Source organism: Ranitomeya variabilis, chromosome 6 (genome assembly GCF_051348905.1).
Source record: "Ranitomeya variabilis isolate aRanVar5 chromosome 6, aRanVar5.hap1, whole genome shotgun sequence".
Lineage (NCBI taxonomy): Eukaryota > Metazoa > Chordata > Amphibia > Anura > Dendrobatidae > Ranitomeya > Ranitomeya variabilis.
In genome coordinates this window covers 99,232,593-99,252,123 of record NC_135237.1, presented here as the reverse complement: position 1 = coordinate 99,252,123, position 19,531 = coordinate 99,232,593, and the positions used below count along the sequence as shown (strand labels likewise).

General features: G+C 46.2%; 2 protein-coding genes across 3 annotated transcripts in view; one reads left to right on the top strand and one right to left on the bottom strand.

Annotated features, from left to right (window-relative positions):
* The window catches only part of PLEKHA8 (pleckstrin homology domain containing A8), a 72,577-nt gene extending 67,754 nt beyond the window's left edge, over window positions 1-4,823 (bottom strand). Inside the window, exon 1 of one of the 2 annotated variants that reach the window (XM_077268844.1) lies at window positions 4,565-4,823. In XM_077268844.1, coding sequence (XP_077124959.1) covers window positions 4,565-4,640 — 76 coding nt within the window. In that variant the 5' untranslated portion in view covers window positions 4,641-4,823. The remainder of the gene's footprint in view (window positions 1-4,564) is intronic. The other variant, XM_077268845.1, reaches the window with a different exon arrangement.
* Window positions 4,824-4,953: 130 nt separating this feature from the next.
* FKBP14 (FKBP prolyl isomerase 14) lies at window positions 4,954-15,343 on the top strand. The gene is made up of 4 exons (XM_077268846.1): window positions 4,954-5,250; window positions 7,955-8,106; window positions 11,493-11,620; window positions 14,100-15,343. The coding sequence occupies exons 1-4, from the start codon at window positions 5,063-5,065 to the stop codon at window positions 14,256-14,258; spliced, it is 627 nt and encodes a 208-aa protein (XP_077124961.1). The 5' UTR covers window positions 4,954-5,062; the 3' UTR covers window positions 14,259-15,343.
* The last annotated feature ends 4,188 nt before the right edge of the window (window positions 15,344-19,531 follow it).

Sequence of the window (19,531 nt, the reverse complement as noted above, 5' to 3'; positions counted from 1 at the left end):
AAAAACACACACATGAATGAAACACTGGTAACAAAGAACTGCAAGTCATTTTTTGACAGAGCCATTCACTTTGCAAATCAAATTAAAAAATCAAAAACACATCTACTGGTACTTTTTTTTGTGGAAAATTGGACTGGAAAAAAAAAAATTATAGACACATGAGTGTGCTCATAGACCACAATTGGTTCTTGATCTATTTAAAAAAAAACAAAAAACAAAACCCACGAATAGAACACACGCGTAAAAACTGGACATCTGAACAAGGCCTTATCTTCACACCAATGGTTGTGTCGACAGCGCCCCCTGGTGTTAGCAGTGGAGTGTTGGCGGTTCCGTCAACAGCATTCATTATATGGGGAATAAGTTATAATATACACACATGAATATAGCAAATCATTGAGAATGATAGAAAATATGAATATTTTAAATCCTTGAGTAGATAAGCGTGAGGAGGACAGCAGTATACTCCAGGGACAGAACACCACAATGTAGGGCGCTAATCTAAGACATAATGCCCCAAATCTCGAGGTTCCTACCGTAGACTACGCTATTGTGTCTGACAGACGGACATCACCAGAGAGACAGTGCCTCACTGAAGTCAATAACTACATCGAGGGAATGCTGGATAATGATTTTTGTAAATTCAGGTGGATTTATGTACTGGCAGAGAAAACTTATGTGAACGATGCCCAAAACACAAGTGACAGTGAATGATTTGCCGCCACCCATATAGCAATCTGCTCTATAACTCGCTGCTGTAGATTGTGCAGCATTTCCAAGCCGACAGGTTCACTTTGATGTATTTATTATATTGTATCAATGTTTGTTTAGTCGCAAAGTAAGAAGAAGAACAAGAAGCTTTGCCATGGGCTGCTATGTGCTCGCAGCGCAGCATGGCTGACGGCTTACTCACAGGTTTATGTCAGGCAATGAAAACAATTTACAAGTCCTTGCCCTAAAATCTCAGCAATAACCTCATGAAACCCAGCTACAATGGAAATAGGGTGAGGACAGACGGCACCACCCTCCTGGGAGAGCACGCAGCCCGCCCGGCAGGTTACTCCACGCTCTACAGTCTCAGGGAGCATTTGTCAACAGCTGTATACTATGCAGTGTGCGCCAGGGTGACCGCGGTATGGCCAGGGTGACCGAGGTATGGCCAGGGTGACCGAGGTAAGGCCAGGGTGACCGCGGTAAGGCCAGGGTGACCGCGGTAAGGCCAGGGTGACCGCGGTACGGCCAGGGTGACCGCGGTACGGCCAGGGTGACCGCGGTACGGCCAGGGTGACCGAGGTACGGCCAGGGTGACCGAGGTACGGCCAGGGTGACCGCGGTACGGCCAGGGTGACCGAGGTACGGCCAGGGTGACCGAGGTAAGGCCAGGGTGACCGAGGTAAGGCCAGGGTGACCGAGGTAAGGCCAGGGTGACCACGGTACGGCCAGGGTGACCGCGGTACGGCCAGGGTGACCGCGGTAAGGCCAGGGTGACCGCGGTAAGGCCAGGGTGACCGCGGTACGGCCAGGGTGACCGAGGTACGGCCAGGGTGACCGCGGTACGGCCAGGGTGACCGCGGTACGGCCAGGGTGACCGCGGTATGGCCAGGGTGACTGGGTTATGCCACTCCACACAACGTGAGACAACTATGCTGGTACGCTGATGAGCACACTGTAAGTAAACAGTTTCCCACGAATAATTGCTGCTGTCAAAAAGAGAACATAAAGGCTCGTACCAGGGGTCTGTGCCAGTGTTAGGCTGTGTGCCCACGTTGCGTTTTTTATGCGTTTCTGAAGCGTTTTTTGCCGCAGCGGAAATGCATAAAAACGCTTTAAAAACCGCATTCCCATGCAATCCTATGGGATTCCGCAGTTGCTGTGCCCATGCTGCGGATTTTCCCACTGTGGAATCGCATAGTGGTAAAATCCGCAGCATGTTCATTATTTCTGTGGAATCGCGGCGATTCTGCAGCCATAGGATTGCATTGAAACGCTCACTTTACGCATGTGGCTATACCCACGATGAGTAAAGTGAGAGCTTCATGTGCGGATGGTACCCGGGTCTGGAGGAGAGGAGAGTCTCCTCCAGGCCCTTGGGAACCATATTCCTGTAAAAAAAAAAAAAAAATTAAAATGAAAAATAATGATCTACTCACCTCCTGATGGCTCCCGGAGTCCTCCCGCCTCTCAGCGGTGCACGCGGCGGCTTCGGTTCCCAGGGATACATTGCGCAAAGGACCTGGGACGCGACCGTGAAGTCACAAAGGTCCTTCGCGCAAAGCATCCCTGGGAACGGAACATACCGGCAGCGCCGCTGAGGAGATCGGGGGCCGTCGGAAGGTGAGAATAACCATATTTTTTTTTTTATTATTATTTTTAATGTTCTATCTTTTTACTATTGATGCTGTATAGGCAGCATCAATAGTAAAAAGTTGGTCACACTTGTCAAGCACTATGCTTGTGTGACCAACCTGTCAATCACTTTTCCAAGTGATGCTTCAAATCGCTTGTAAAAGCGCAAGCATTCTGCAAGCTAAAAGCGCTTGTAAAAAGCTTGTGTTTTGCGGGAAAGCGCATGCGAATTCCACATGCATTTTACTCGCGGCAGGGAGTTGTGGAAATGCTGCGGACATTTCCGCAGCATTTCTGCACCGTGGGCACATAGCCTTACTGGGTGAAATGATTTTTAAGCTTACTTGTAAAAAAAAAAATCATGGCTCTCGGCAGCACAACGAGCACAATGAGCTGCCGAGAACTTTTAGTCTATGTGCAGGAAACAGTCTATTACTGACATTCCGTGGACATCAGAAGCGCGGTTACACTGTATAAATAAGACATTAAATAAGCGCCAACCAACATACATGTAGCCGCCAATCATTGGTCGTTTAATCATGTGCCATTTACACCTGCACTCAGGGGCCTTATTATAGTATCACACTGGGCCCTGGATGAAAAGAAGATGAAGACTATTACAGTCTCATGCTAGTTGGGGGCCTTTATGAATATTTGGTATTGGGGCCCACGGCGCTGAAGTGACACCACTGCCTCCACTATCGCCTCGTCAGGTTCGGGGGCCCTACTGTGACCAGCACCCTGCTTTACCCCATGGGTCCTGGAGACCCTGCTCCTCTCCTTCCAGGTCTGTTTCCATAGATCCTTACATTCATCATAATAAACCAATCCTGGAATATCTTTCTGTCAGGCCGGGTTCACACATTATGTGATCGGTGATGATTTTCCACACGTAAAACGTGCAGCAGTTTACAGGTCCAGCTGTTGTGTTTTATAGCCGTAGCTTGTCGACTTCTGCTGTGGAAACAAACCTTTATGGAGCGAGCGAAACTCGTCTGATTTCAGTCTAGAAAGCCACACTTGAAATCCACACCAGTACACGACCTTTAAAGGGAACCTGTCACCCCCAAAATCGAAGATGAGCTAAGCCCACCAGCAACAGGGGCTTATCTACAGCATTCTGTAATGCTGTAGATAAGCCTCCGATGTATCCTGAAAGATGAGGAAAAAAGGTTAGATTATACTCACCCAGGGGCGGTCCCGCTGCGGTCCGGGGCCTCCCATCTTCTTACGATGACGTCCTCTTATTTTCTTCCTGCCGCGGCTCCGGCGTACTTTATCTACCCTGTTGAGGGCAGAGCAAAGTACTGCAGTGCGCTGGTGCCGGGCCTCTCTGACCTTACTGGCGCCTGCGCACTGCAGTACTTTGCTCTGCCTCAACAGGGTAGATAAAGTACGCCGGAGCCGCGGCAGGAAGAAAAGAAGAGGACGTCATCGTAAGAAGATAGGAAGCCCCGGACTGGACCTGTGATGCCCATCGGATCGGACCGCCCCTTGGTGAGTATAATCTACCCTCTTTTTCTCATCTTTCAGGTTACATCGAGGGCTTATCATTCCAGAATGCTGTAGATAAGCCCCTGATGCTGGTGGGCTTAGCTCATCTTCGATTTTTGGGGTGACAGGTTCCCTTTAAAGGGACTGTTCTCTTTCAGAACATCTGGGTTCGCTGCTGTAGATTATTATGAAAGCATAAACTGTTCTATACTCACGCTCCCCAGGTCCAGCACGGAGTCTGTGACCCTACCCCCAGCACCGCAGCCAATCAGTGATCTCGGTGGCTCTGGGAGGGGGTTCCCTCTACACAGGCAGAGCTGCTAAGCTCGGTAATAGGCTGATGTCTACATGATGTCCGCGCTGCCTGGACCCGGGGAGGGTGAGATAGGTACATGGGGGTTTCTCTATAACAGCAGACGCTGATCTGACAGGATGGCCCCTCACACTCTATGTTGGGCCCCTCATCCACACGGGGGTCCTCACCGGCTGGGGGCCTCCTTACAATATCTCCCTCCAGGCAGGGACTCTAGAGCGGAGGGGTCGGTGTATCCTTCCGCTGCCAGGAGGGATGACCGAGGAGCAGAACAGCAGCATTACACGCCCATTAAACAAACACTACATTCTGCCTTTTGTATAGTAGTGATGAAACAACTAACAAATCTTCGCGTCAGTGACGCCATCACCTCACACATCCGGCGGAGCCGCTCAGGGTCACAGCACCTACCACTCAGGTAATTCGTCCACTTGTACAGGATCCCTTCCATGTCGCTGGGGGGCGCACATGGGCCGAACTCTGGCATCTCCCCCCCGGGATTACGCCCCGGCGCAGGTCACACTGCGCACAGTGACAGGCGGCCGCAGCGCATTTCCGTTGTGAATAGCAACAAGCGGCGGCTCCGGCGCAGACAGCACTGGTCAGGACAGCGCAGGCGTCACGGCCCCGCCCCTCTACGTCTCCATCACCAGAGCACAAACATGCCATTGTTCCCACCCATCCGCAGCTTCCTGGGAGAACTCTTCACCAATCACCGCTCAGATCCCTATCAGCTGATTTCTATTATTGACCAATGAGGTATTCCCGCTGTGGCCGCGCCCACTCTTTCAGCCTATGGCCTGGGCCGCCGTGTAGTTGAATGTATAGCGGCAGAAAGTTGTGCCACGTCTGCGGGCTCCAGGGGAGAGAGAGCGGGGCTGAGCGCCGGAGGCTGACAGGACTGGGCGCATGATGTGGCTGCTGGTGGCCGCCGCTCTGCTGGCCTGTGCGGGCGCCGCGCTTATCCCCGAGCCCGAGGTGCACATCCAGGTCCTGGAGAAACCCTTCCTGTGCAAGAGGAAGACCAAGAGCGGGGACATGCTGCTGGTGCACTCCGACGGCGTCCTGGAGGCCAACGGGACGCGGTTCTATTCAACGTGAGTGCTGTGAGCCCAGAGACGTGGCCTATAGTGCGAGGCCCATAGTGCGGGCCTCATAGTGCGGGCCTCATAGTGCGGGCCTCATAGTGCGGGCGTATAGTGCGGGCCTCATAGTGCGGGGCCCATAGTGCAGGTCTATAGTGCGGGCCTCATAGTGCAGGGCCCATAGTGCGGGCCCCATAGTGCGGGCCTCATAGTGCGGGCCTCATAGTGCGGGCCTCATAGTGCAGGCGTATAGTGTGGGCCTCATAGTGCGGGGCCCATAGTGCAGGTCTATAGTGCGGGGCCCATAGTGCAGGTCTATAGTGCGGGCCCCATAGTGCAGGTCTATAGTGCGGGGCCCATAGTGCGGGCCTCATAGTGCAGGCGTATAGTGTGGGCCTCATAGTGTGGGCCTCATAGTGCGGGGCCCATAGTGCGGGGCCCATAGTGCGGGCCCCATAGTGCGGGCCCCATAGTGCGGGGCCCATAGTGCAGGTCTATAGTGCGGGCCCCATAGTGCGGGCCTCATAGTGCGGGCCCATAGTGCAGGTCTATAGTGCGGGCCCCATAGTGCAGGTCTATAGTGCGGGGCCCATAGTGCGGGCCTCATAGTGCAGGCGTATAGTGTGGGCCTCATAGTGTGGGCCTCATAGTGCGGGGCCCATAGTGCGGGGCCCATAGTGCGGGCCCCATAGTGCGGGCCCCATAGTGCGGGGCCCATAGTGCAGGTCTATAGTGCGGGCCCCATAGTGCGGGCCTCATAGTGCGGGCCCATAGTGCAGGTCTATAGTGCGGGCCCCATAGTGCGGGCCCATAGTGCGGACCCCATAGTGCGGGCCTCATAGTGCAGGCGTATAGTGCGGACCCCATAGTGCGGGCCTCATAGTGCAGGCGTATAGTGTGGGCCCCATAGTGCGGGCCCCATAGTGCAGGTCTATAGTGCGGGCCTCATAGTGCAGGCGTATAGTGCGGGCCCATAGTGCGGACCCCATAGTGCAGGCCTCATAGTGCGGGCCCCATAGTGCAGGTCTATAGTGCGGGCCTCATAGTGCAGGCGTATAGTGCGGGCCCCATAGTGCGGGCCTCATAGTGCGGGCCCCATAGTGCAGGTCTATAGTGCGGGCCTCATAGCGCGGGCCTCATAGTGCGGGCCCCATAGTGCAGGTCTATAGTGCGGGCCCCATAGTGCAGGTCTATAGTGCGGGCCCCATAGTGCAGGTCTATAGTGCGGGCCCCATAGTGCAGGTCTATAGTGCGGGCCCCATAGTGCAGGTCTATAGTGCGGGCCCCATAGTGCAGGTCTATAGTGCGGGCCCCATAGTGCAGGTCTATAGTGCGGGCCCCATAGTGCAGGTCTATAGTGCGGGCCTCAGTGCGGGCCCCATAGTGCAGGCCTGGTCTCATAGTCTCACCGCTGGTGGTGGCGTTTAGGTTTTTTTTTACTTTAACCCCTTCACCCCCAGGCCTGTGTTCCCCTTCCTGATCAGGACTATTTTTACAATTCCGACCACTATCACTCTATGAGGTTAATTGCTCTGGAACGCTTCACCGGCTCCCGCTGATTCTGACAGGTTTTTTTCTGGTGACATGTTGCACTTCAGGATAGTGGTAAAAATTTCTTCAATAGGACTTGCGTTTATTTATGAAAAAAAAGGAAATTTGGCACCAATTGTACAATTTTCAAACTTTTCATTTTTGTTTTGCCCTTAAATCAGAGAGCCATGTCACACAAAATAGTTACTAAATGACGTTTCTCACATTTCTGCTTTATGTCAGCACAACTTTTGAAATATCTTTTTTTTTATTTTTTTTTTTTAGGAAGTTAGAAGAGTTACATGTCCAGCGATTTCTCATTTTATTTCAACACAAGTCACTTACCCATTTTTTTTTTAGGGGCCACATCACATTGGAAGTGACTTTGCTGTCTATATGACACCATTCTAAAAACTGCACCCCTCAAGGTGCTCAAAACTACATTCAAGATGTTTATTAACCCTTCAGGTGCTTCACAGGAATTGAAGGGCTATTCCCATCTCAAAGATCCTATCCCAATATGTAGTAGGTGTGGTAGTAATAATAATAGCAAATCTCTCCACTTAGAAATGTAGTATAGTTTTTCTGATTCACTATGTCCCTTCCCTAACGTGCAGGCATTGCAGGACCTTAGGTATCCATGGTTACAACCTCAGTATGCAAATTGCCTCTTCAGAGATAAAGAGGACTTGAACTCTATAGCGCCACCTTCTTGAAGTAGCGATCTTACAAGGAGAAACCTTACCCCTTAGACCTCTGTTTACACCAGACCATCCATTCTAGATCGCTGAGTGCACATCATCTGTGTTGGATATAAAATGCACGGACGGTGGCTCCGCTCAGTCCTTTTTTTAACTACGGTAATCAATATATTTACAATGCTGTCAGAATTCAAAGATCTGGAAAAGTCACAACTGTATTCTCTAAATCACCTTTAAAAGACTGTACTCCTGATCATCAATGATGGAGCTGGAAACATGCTTATTATTTTATTTATGTTCTCAAGACCGGAGGGATTTTTCTTCCTCTTCACGCACCCAGATGTATCTGTACGTCACAGTGGACGATTATGGAGCGAGCTCAGGAGCTGAGCCCGCCCCCTGATGAGCAAATGTGGCTCATGTGCTATGTAATGGCAGCCGTCCAACAGAGGGTCCTATGTGCTAACTTGTTATCTACCTCGCAGGTATGTAGAGAACAATGGTCAGCCTGTATGGTTTACACTTGGTATTCGAGAAGTTATTAAAGGCTGGGACAAAGGCCTCCAAGACATGTGTGTGGGAGAGAAGCGGAAGATCACTGTCCCTCCTGCTCTGGCATATGGGAAAGAAGGAAAAGGTAAGTCTTCCGTATTTTTTAGTGTCACTTTGGAGGCATAGTATTTATTAAATAGTAAAAACTAACTGGGCGTACTGACTTTTCCATTGCAGTATGTCAAAATGTCTGCAACAGGCCTTCTGACCACTGAAAGGGGTTGTCTCATCAGTCAGCCCCTCTAAAGGTACCTTCACACGAAGCGACGCTGCAGCGATAGCGACAACGATGCCGATCGCTGCAGCGTCGCTGTTTGATCGCTGGAGAGCTGTCACACAGACCGCTCTCCAGCGACCAACGATGCCGAGGTCCCCGGGTAACCAGGGTAAACATCGGGGTGCTAAGCGCAGGGCCGCGCTTAGTAACCCGATGTTTACCCTGGTTACCAGCGTAAAAGTAAAAAAAACAAACAGTACATGCTCACCTGCGCGTCTCCCAGCGTCTGCTTCCTGACACTGACTGAGCTCCGGCCCTAACAGCACAGCGGTGACGTCACCGCTGTGCTTTCACTTTAGGGCCGGCGCTCAGTAAGTGTCAGGAAGCAGACGCTGGGGGACGCGCAGGTGAGCATGTACTGTTTGTTTTTTTTTACTTTTACGCTGGTAACCAGGGTAAACATCGGGTTACTAAGCGCGGCCCTGTGCTTGGTAACCCGATGTTTACCCTGGTTACCAGTGTAAAACATCGCTGGTATAGTTGCTTTTGCTTTCAAACACAACGATACACAGCGATCGGACGACCAAATAAAGTTCTGGACTTTATTCAGCGACCAGCGACATCACAGCAGGATCCTGATCGCTGCTGCGTGTCAAACGAAACGATATCGCTAGCGAGGACGCTGCAACGTCACGGATCGCTAGCGATGTCGTTTCGTGTGAAGGTACCTTTAGAATGGGCTGATAGCCCAGATTTCCACTCCCGGTGAACAGTTAATTATTTTTGTATAGATCCATATTGTTTTTCGCTGGCCTACAGGCTTCAGAGTGGAAGACCCCCTTCTATGACTTTTTCTGACCCCTGTAATGGATTAGGAGGCTTTCAATTCCATTACTATAAGTTTAGTAGAGGGTGAACATGATTTTTCAAATCTTGTAGATGACAGATCCAGAATTTTTACTACAACAGGATACCATACAATCAGGGTACAACACAATGTTAAAACCTGGTGTTCTGATTTTGTGTAATGTCTGTTTCCTGGCTGCAAAAAAAAAAAATCGCTTGTGTATATATAATATATATATTTTTTTTTTTCGCTCATCCTCCCTGGGTCCTACACCTCTGTTTGTCTGTAGCACTGACATCACGGTGACAGCACTGCAGCCAATGAAAGAGCTGAGCTGCGACAATAGCAGACACTGGGGACAGCAACAGACACTCCGCGCTAGGCCCAGGGAGGATGGATTAAATAAAAACCTGTTTTGCACGTCAAGGGTTTTCTAAAAACAAAAACCTTATTAATTTGAATTTTGAAAAATGTAATCTTATGTGCAAGTGCTGAGACTTAGGAATGCTGGGAGATTTTAGCTCTGAAGACTGATGAATTGTAATTCCAGCTCCCGACTGTCATTTTGGCGGGTACCCAGGAACAGTACAAGTGTAATTTAGCACTTCTGTTCACTTATTCTTTGTACAATAAACTAAGAAATGGTATTTGAAAGTGTCATTTTACAGGGCCACAATGTAATCAACAAGGGCAGTCTTGTAGCTGTAGATAGAAGATAGTCTCTTGTTTGTAGTCGCTCCACCTTTTAGTTGTCATTTTCACAGCTTATGTAGAGTATAGTCACATTGAAAGGATGTTCCCATCTCCAAGATTCTATCCCAATATATAGCAGGTGTAATAGTAATATTAGGAAATGCCTCCGGTTACAAATGTAGTATAGTTCTTCTGATTCTCCTTGTTGGTTACCCATCTGTAGGGCATTGCAGTAGCTTAGGAGTCCATGGTTATAACCACTAATAGTTAACTAACTGGCACTATGAGTGGTCATGACCATGGATTCCAAAGCTACTGCAATGCCCTACACATGGGGAAAGCGACCTGGCCAATCAGAAGAACTATATTACATTTCTAATTGAACGTGAGTGCAATAATAATATTAGCAAATACGTAATGGGATAATACGATCTTGGAGATGGGAATACCCCCTTAATGTAAAAGAGATCTGTCTTTTTTTTTTTTTTTTTTAATTATTCAAAGCTTACAATTGTGTATGTGTTATCTATTATATGCTCGCTGTTTCTTAACATTTACTAACATCTTCTGTTTGTGTAGTACTTGGTGTGGTCTGGTTTTGCATGAATATTCTCCCTTGGAAAACACCTTTGTCTTCACAGAACTAATGCATGTGGATCCTCCTCCCTTTTGCCAATGCCTTTACTATAACCGGTAAGCCAGTCACACGGCATGATGTGTCTCTAAGGTTCTACCTAAAGGCAATGAAACAGGTTTTTGTATTTAAAGCACAATTTATTTATTTTTTTTAACACTCCACTGTACCATAATTTCAGCAGACTCGTTATCTTCAGGGGCAGGATAACTCTGACAGATACCACCTGTATACATATCTTAGAAAAACAACGCACGCACACGCACACACACATACATAATAGATCAATTATAGTGCTTAAGAAGACAAAGTGGAGACCACTCCAATATATGTGTACAACAACCGATACAGAGCAATGGGGAAAAAAATGGAACCCAGGCAAGAAAGTAGGTGAAAAAATATTTACCGTATATTTATTGGTTATATTAAAATGTGGCAAACAATATTCCATAAATAAAATCATACAAACAATGCTCACGTATGCTGGACCAGCATATAAAAGGTATGCCAGAAAATATGTGCATAAATAATTATTTAATAACCCCTAAAAAGTCATTATATAGCTTAAAACCCATTTAGTTTGTATAAAAAGTGAAAGTGACGGAAAAAAAACAGGGAAATTAATAATTACATGAAGTAGTGAATTAAAGGATAATTAGATATGAAAACAGTATTAACTGTATAAAAACAGTGCAATGTGAAACAACAAAAGTAATGTGAAGGACAAGCAGTCCCTAATATAACTCAGCGCTCTCTTTATAAGCCATAAAGTGAAAATAGTGCAGCATAAGAGCAAGTGATAGAGTATAATGGGTCTAAAGAGAGACTTGTATACCTTTAGGGGGTTAATAGGTCCAGTATGCACGCGCCCTGACTCGCGTTTCGGAACAAGTCCTTCGTCCTGCTACATGCACCCCTCAGCCACATCTGACCCTTTAGAGGAGGGTTGGGTGCCTACATTCTGAGCAAAAGCTGGATTTATGGTCAGGTTTTTTATATTTGCATGACTGTGCCATTTTTACTGATCTATTAGCGCAGTAGCGTTTTTCATGTCTTCTCTGAATAATGTTTTTGTTCTAGGAAAAATTCCTCCAGACAGTACATTAATCTTTAACATTAGCCTGATGGATATCCGAAATGGACCGAGGTCCCATGAGTCATTCCAAGAAATGGATCTGAATGATGACTGGAAACTGTCTAAAGAAGAGGTAAACTAAAGGGGGGGAATTCTGTCTTCAGGGCCTTTTCTTGTTTAGCATGGAAGCGTATGACTCCTTAGAATTGAGTTGACTTTATATTCTGAACTTAGGATGATGCGCTGGGTATTTTCGCTGCACAAGTAACACAGCGTATTACAGTTACAGCAAAGTGGATGGGATTTTTAGAACTCTCATGCCCACTGTTTTTTTTTTTTGTTTTGTTTTTTTTTCTTTTTTTCTTTGACTGACGGTTAGATTTTTGAAATCTGCAACATGTCAATTTGTTGTCTGGGTGCACAGTTTTATGCGCAGAATTTCCCTATATAACTGAGTTGGATGCAGAAAATCCTTATACTTCTATATATTGAAAGCAGGTGGCTTCCGAGAGGAAGCCGCCCAAAGATTGAGTATGTCACTTCTTTTAACCGCTACAGGGTTTCCGAAAAGACGGAACATGTGCACCCCAGTATTATTACTACATCACTGTGCACCATTGTTCATTTTATGGGGCACTTCTCAGGTGGATTCAGGGCAGAAGCTAGCTGAAAAAAGACTGTGTGCTCATACCCATACAGTGTCGTGTTTTTTATATATTTTTATCTAGCTTCACTAGTTTAAGAAAGCATCGATGCTGAAGTTGGTTTCTTATTTTTATTTTTATTTTTTCTGTTTAATGACAAAAATTAAAAAATACAATGCAGCGAGGTGTCCAGATGGGAATACGCTTAAAAGCGTCTACAAAAGTTATAAAACTGGGACAAAAATGGGCATTAAAGCGGGCACTGATGTCATTATTGAAAGAGTTAAATGACTTTGGGCCACTGATCTCACACTGCAGATTACCACATCAAATTCCTGTCTCTCCAGCCTGGCCCAAATGTGTTCTGGACATCAGAGCTGGAATCAAAGGGGGAAATAGCCAATTTTCACAGATTTGAATAAGTAACCAGTGGTGTTCTGAGGTTAAATGACTTTGGGCCACTGATCCCACACCACCATTACATAGTGGTGCCTCACATCAAATTCGGGTCACTCCAGCCTGGCCCAAATATGTCCTGAGCATGAAAACTGGCATCAAAGTGGGCAGTGCTCATCCCCAGAATACATTTGGATCATGCTGGAGGGACTTTAATTTTATGCGAGCCATCACTATGTATGTAATGGTGGTGTGAGATCAGTGGCCCAAAGTCATTTAACCTCTAAAAAACACACTAGTTACTTATTTAAATCTATGAAAATGTATTTGCCCACTTTGATGCCCGTTCTAGTGCCCAGAACACATTTGGGTCAGGCTGGAGTGACCTGAATTTGATGAGGGCCATCACTGTGTATGTAATGCTGCTCTGAAATCACTGGCCCAAAGTCATTTAACCCTTTCAATAACGCCCTTTCCTGGCCACTTTGATACCCATTTTTGTGCCAGTTTTATAACTTTTGTAGCTCTTTTTAAGCGTATTCACATCAGGGCACATTGCTGCATTGTATTTTGTCATTTTATAGTTTTTATCTTTAAACCAGTAAAAAACTGAGAAAAGAAATGACTGAATAAGAAACCAACTTCAGTCCTGAATAAGAAACTGGACGAATAAGAAACCAACTTCAACATTGTAAGAAAGCAGTAGAACAAATCAACCCCAACAGCCCATCCTCTATGTGCATGTTTTTGTTTGATTGTTTGTTTTTTTGTGTGTTGCTTTTTTGCTACCCGTTTTGTATGTGTTTCTTTTTCTTGGGGACCGAGTCTGACAGCCGTATAACTCGAATGAGGATTGCAATGCTTGAATGTCTTTCGACTCTCCCATCCAGAGCCTGCCATAATGTACTTCTCTGCACTCTCAGGTTGGGAGAGTTGATGACCAGTCCGAGCATTGCATTGCGATCCTCGTCCCGAGTTCTACAGCCGCCTGACTCGTCCCTTACACAGAAGTCCATGCAACAACTTCATGAAAAATAGTGATCACCCTAATAGTGATGAGCAAATATACTTGTTGCTCGGGTTTTCCTGAGCACGCTCGGGTGGTCTCCGAGTATTTGTGACTGTGCGGAGATTTAGTTTTCCTTGCCGCAGCTGTATGATTTGCAGCTACTAGACAGCTTGATTACATCTGGGGATTCCCTAGCAACCAGGCAACCCCCACATGTACTCAGCCTGGCTAGTAGCTGTAAATCATCCAGCTGAGGCAAGGAAAATTAAATCTCCGAGCAGTCATAAATACTCAGAGATCACCCGAGCATGCGCAGGAAAACCTGAGCAACAAGTATATTTGCTCATCGCTAATCCCTAATAATACCGTTTGGCAATTCCTGCATTTCTGAACTGTTGTAGTAATTCATTTGTATAACCGTTGAACATTTTGTATCCGATCAACTATTAAAAAATATACGGTATGTTGCCATGATGGTATTCTGTCTCTGGTTTGTTTTTGCTTATCTTGCTACTTAAGGTACACCGTTCATACATATTATTTTTTCACTCTTTAATATCCAGGTAAGAGCTTATCTTAAGGCGGAGTTTATGAAGCATGGTAACCCCGTGAATGAAAGTCATCATGATGTCCTCGTTTCCAGTATATTTGAAAAAGAAGATGAAGACAGTGATGGATTTATTTCTGCCAGAGAATTTACATATATACATGATGAGCTTTAAAATGCAATTTTCAATGATTGTTTTGTTATAAATGCACGGTATACGGTTAAAGAAAACAGTTCACACCTTATATTAGGGGGTTGAAGCAATGTTTTTTTTTTGGTTTTTTTTTTTATAAATCTCCTCTGCTGTCGTTACTAATATGGCTGATTAATTCAAAGGCAGACGAGTAGAGGCTACACTGGCTGTAAAAAAGATGTTCTTTAACTGTTTTCAGGCTATGTGCACACGTCAGGATTTCTTGCAGAAATTTCCTGAACAAAACCGGACATTTTCTGCAAGAAATCCGCATGCGGTTTTTTTTTCGCGCTGATTTTTTGCGGTTTTTTTCCCCGGAGGTTCCCAATGCAATAATATAGTGGGAAATCCGCAAAATTAATGAACATGCTGCGTTTTTTACCGCAATGCGGTTTTTTTTTTTTCTAGAAAAAAAAAAACCGCAACATATGCACAAAAATTGCAGAATGCATTATAAATGATGGGATGCATATGTATGCATTTTTATAGCGAAAAAATGTGAAAAATCCTGAACGTGTGCACACAGCCTTAGTGTGCATTTATGGCAGAACTGCGATGGTTACATTTCAGATTAATCCTAGACTTGGTGTACTTCCAGAAAGCTGTACTAATGCTCAGTGGATTCCAGACACTAATAGCTGGTATGGATCATCTATAACAAGGCTGAATTCCCTCTTCCCTGCTACTTTGGTAGCCAAGTTGATTTCTTGTAAAAGAAACAACACAAACAAACAAACAAAAATCCGTGGCTCAGACAAAAGCTATCACTCCAGTATTTAGAAATAGGACAGCAATGTGCACCTCTTCCCTATACTGCATAGCCCACATTGGGCACTTGAGGAATAAGTTTATAGGGAGCTCACTTTTTTTTTTTTTTTTTCCTTTTCTTTTTATGTAGTAGTCATGTCCAAGTTCTTACACTAAATATAACTTTTGAAATAGAGCGCGAGTTGTATGTGTCACTGATACTTTGTTTGTTTTTTAATACTTTGTTTCCGAAGCCATCTTATATGTATTGGTTAACTGAATTGGAAAAGACAAAATAAAACTTGAGCATTAATGTCTGCCCTCAACTGATCACATATTTTAGTTCTGTTATGTAGAATTAAAGGGAACCTGTCACCCCGACAATCGAAGATGAGCTAAGCCCACCAGCATCAGGGGCTTATCTACAGCATTCTGTAATGTTGGAGATAAGCCCCCAATGTATCCTGAAAGATGAGAAAGAGGTTGGATTATATTCACCTGGGAGGGGCGGTCCGGGGCCTCCCATCTTCTTACGATGACGTCCTCTTCTTGTCTTCGCGCTGCGGCTCCGGCGCAGGTATACTTTGTCTGCCCTGTTGAGCGCAGAGCAAAGAACTGCAGTGCGCAGGCGCCAGGAAAGATCAGAGAGGCCCGGCGCCTGCGCACTGCAGTACTTTGCTCTGCGCTCAACAGGGCAGACAAAGTACCCCTGCGCCGGAGCCGCAGCATGAAGACCGGAAGAGGACGTCATCGTAAGAAGATGGGAGGCCCCGGACTGGACCGCGACGTCAATCGGACCGCCCCCCCCCCCCCCTGGGTAAGTATAACCTAGCCTCTTTTTCTCATCTTTCAGGTTATATTGGGGGCTTATCTACAGCATTCCAGAATGCTGTAGATAAGCCCCTGATGCCGGTGGGCTTAGCTCATCTTCGATTTTGGGGGTGACAGGTTCCCTTTAAGAATGCTGATACCCACTATACACTGTACGAGCCCAGAAATGGCTCTGTATGTACAGTATGAGCCCCATGCACAGCCTTACTATATACAGCATGAGCCTCCACATATAGCACCCACTATATACAATATGAGCGCACACACAGCCCCTATATACAGTGAGTCCACATACAGGCCCACTCTATCACTTTGAGCCCCCTCTCTACTGTATGATTCCACAAACAGCACCCGCTATACACAGTATGAGCTCCCTGTATACAGTGAGCCCACAAACAGGCACCTATATACACTATAAGCCCACATATGCGTACATATAAATAAATCACCATGCTCCTATTCCCCTGTTACTCTGCTCCGGTTTTTCCTGTGTGCACTGACACTACGCACAGCACTGGCTGCACCCACACTGTGAGCAGGCAGGAGCCAGGTATCAGAGCATGGTGGCACCCACAATGTGAGAAAAAAGGAGCTACGGGTCAGAGTGTGCCTGTACCCATACTGTTTGCAAACAGGAGTCGGGCAAGTATCTGAGCGTGCTCATACCCACACTGTGAGCAGACAGGGGCCTGGGTCCGAGCGTGCCCATACCAATACTGTGAGTAAGGGTTCGCTCACACAAGCGTGTAACCTGGCCGAGTGCGATCTGATAAAACGGATGTTTATCACATAGCACTCGGCCCAGGGTTATACTATGGGGTAGTGCAGATCTGTGATTATTTTCTGTTTTAATAATCGCTGCCTGCTGTGGTCGTATTTGGTAATTGCACAATGTGCACCCATACAAGTCTATGGTAGCTTGTGAAACATCGAACTGCACGCGGATGTCATCTGAGTGCTGTCTGCTTTACTCGGACGGAGAAGTAAAATTGTCTTCTCCACACCTGTGATCGGATTCTCTCATGTATGAATGAATCAGATCACACTCAGATGACACTAACAGTTAGAGCTGAGTGTCATTAGCATAACCATCCCGATTCTCTCCCATGAGACCATAAGGCTGTCTGACCGCAGCCTAAGGATTCACTTACATTACGAATATAAAATCGCTGCGATGTTCATCCTGAAAAGTTGGATGAGGGCAATGTAAGTCTGCAATAGTTTTCTCAGCCCGATTAAAGCACAGGTAGAACTCCCAGATGAGCACTGCCTCACTGAATAACATTGGTCAGTGTACAATGTGATTTTTTTTCGCCAATTGCACTTGTCCGATTTATACATGTAAAAGAAGCCAGGGGTCAGAGCATGCCTGCAGTCACACTGAGCAGACATGAGCCCGGGTCACCGTGCCCCCGTACACAGTATCCACCTCGCTCAAGCCCCCAGTGTCAGTGGTAAACCTAGGAAAACAAATTTTGTTCAGACAGCGCTCCCTCTAGAAAAGTGCTCGATATGTAAATCAGAGGGTGGAATGTGCACCGATGTCCAGCGTGAGACTGGAGCACCTTGGGCCCACTATGTATCTACATAGAAATAAATAAAAGACCACCAATTGTGCGATGAAACACGCTAATATCAGGGTATAATATAAGGTAGTACATGTCTTAATGATATAGCAGGGGTTGGGGTAGCCCCCCTCATATAATAGAATGTAGCCCCCTCAAAGAGTATAATGCAGCCCTTCATAGGGAGTAATGCAGCCCCCTCAGAGTATAATGCAGCCCTCCTAATATGGTATAATGCAGCCCCCACACACAGAATATAATGCAGCTCCACATACAATATAATGTAGCTTCCCCATACAGAATATAATTCAGCCCCACAGTCCTACAGTCTTATGGCCACCAGGACTCACTCACGATGTAGTATCAGAAAGTAGATTTAGTATTGAATGTACAGATATACTTGCTTATAAGGAAAAATGGCAGACCACAGACCATTCGGATATGAGACATGTCAATGAGGAAAAAAACGAATAAGGTCACAAAGGATGATAGGACAACGGTTGTGAAGAATATAGCACTATTTTTATAGAGAAAAAAATAAGAATGGGTAAAAAATGGCACTAACAACATTCAGAGAGTGCCTGCAAACACAAGTGTGACCACATACACTAATGATAGTAATTGCATGAATCAAGCAAAAGAGGCAATAGACCAAGTAGTGAAGTACCAAACACATAAATAAATATACAGATATGTAAGGGGTAAGACAATCAGGTCTATCCAAGAAAAAGTACACATAACTATGTCAAGAGAAAGTGCAAGGTATATAAAAGGAAAGGTGTGGTATATGCTCAAGCAAAGGAGGGATTACAAAAACAGTAAAATCAATGGTTAATGGGAGGTAACCGTTTAGGATGTGCCTGTACACAGGAGGTGGTATAGAAAAAATGGCCAAGAGGTTGCACAAGGACACATGGTGTCAAGTAAATAAGGTAGAGATGGCATAAGAAAATGGCACAGAGAAAATCTAAAAATTGAGGATATGGTGCAAGTACAGGTATAAGGCCACAATGGGTATAAAGGGGCTCTATAAAGTCCTATTTCTCTATCGCCTCTCATTGGGGGACACAGGAACCATGGGTGTATGCTGCTGCCACTAGGAGGCTGACACTATGCAAATAAAAAAGTTAGCTCCTCCTCTGCAGCGTACACCCCACCGACAGGAAGTAGGATATTCAGTTTAGCTTAGTGTCAGTAGGAGGTGGACCCGGGTCTTTCATTAGACCCTTATCTACCTCCGTGTGCGTCGTTCCTTTTCAGATTTTCCGGAGGGATACAGGGTGATCAGTCACACCTGTAATCCCACAAAACGGACTATGAGTACGGCGTGTACTGCATGGAAATGCCAAGTATTACAAACATGAATGAAGACAGCCTTTCCCAGAACCACATGGGAAGGCAGAAACATAAGTGGTAGGCACAAATATGAGCAGATAAGTTAGAGCAACTAAAGTGAGGCGGTTACCTATGTGGTCACATAGGTGAATGCAGGAACACGCCCCAACGTGCGTTTCGGATCAAGTCCTTCATCATGTCCCTGGGACTACTGAAAACATATGTCTGGATAATTCAGATTAAATGCTGTGCCACCACAATAGCTTGAGGGTATGTGCACACGCTGCGGATCCGCAGCAGTTTCCCATGTGTTTACAGTATAATGTAAACCTATGGGAAATGAAATCCGCAGTGCACATGCTGCGGAAAAAACGCGCGGAAACGCAGCGGTTTACATTCTGCAGCATGTCAATTCTTTGTGCAGATTCTGCTGCGGGTTTACACCTGCTCCAATAGAAAACTGCAGGTGTAAACCCGCAGCGGAATCCGCAATAGAAACCGCGATAAATCCGCAGAAAAAAACGCAGCGGTTTTGCCCTGCGGATTTATCAAATCCGCTGCGGAAAAATCCGCAGCCCTCACAGATTCGTGTGCACATACCCTCATTATTACACGCTAATTATCAGATGGATGCAGCAGTGGCATCAAGACACAGGCCGTTATAGAGCACAGGACATTAGTGTGGCCACAGGACAGAATCATTGTGAGATGGACTCAGGCAGGGTATGTTCACACGACATCTTTTATGTGCCCCTGAATTTTTCTAGCAGAAGATGC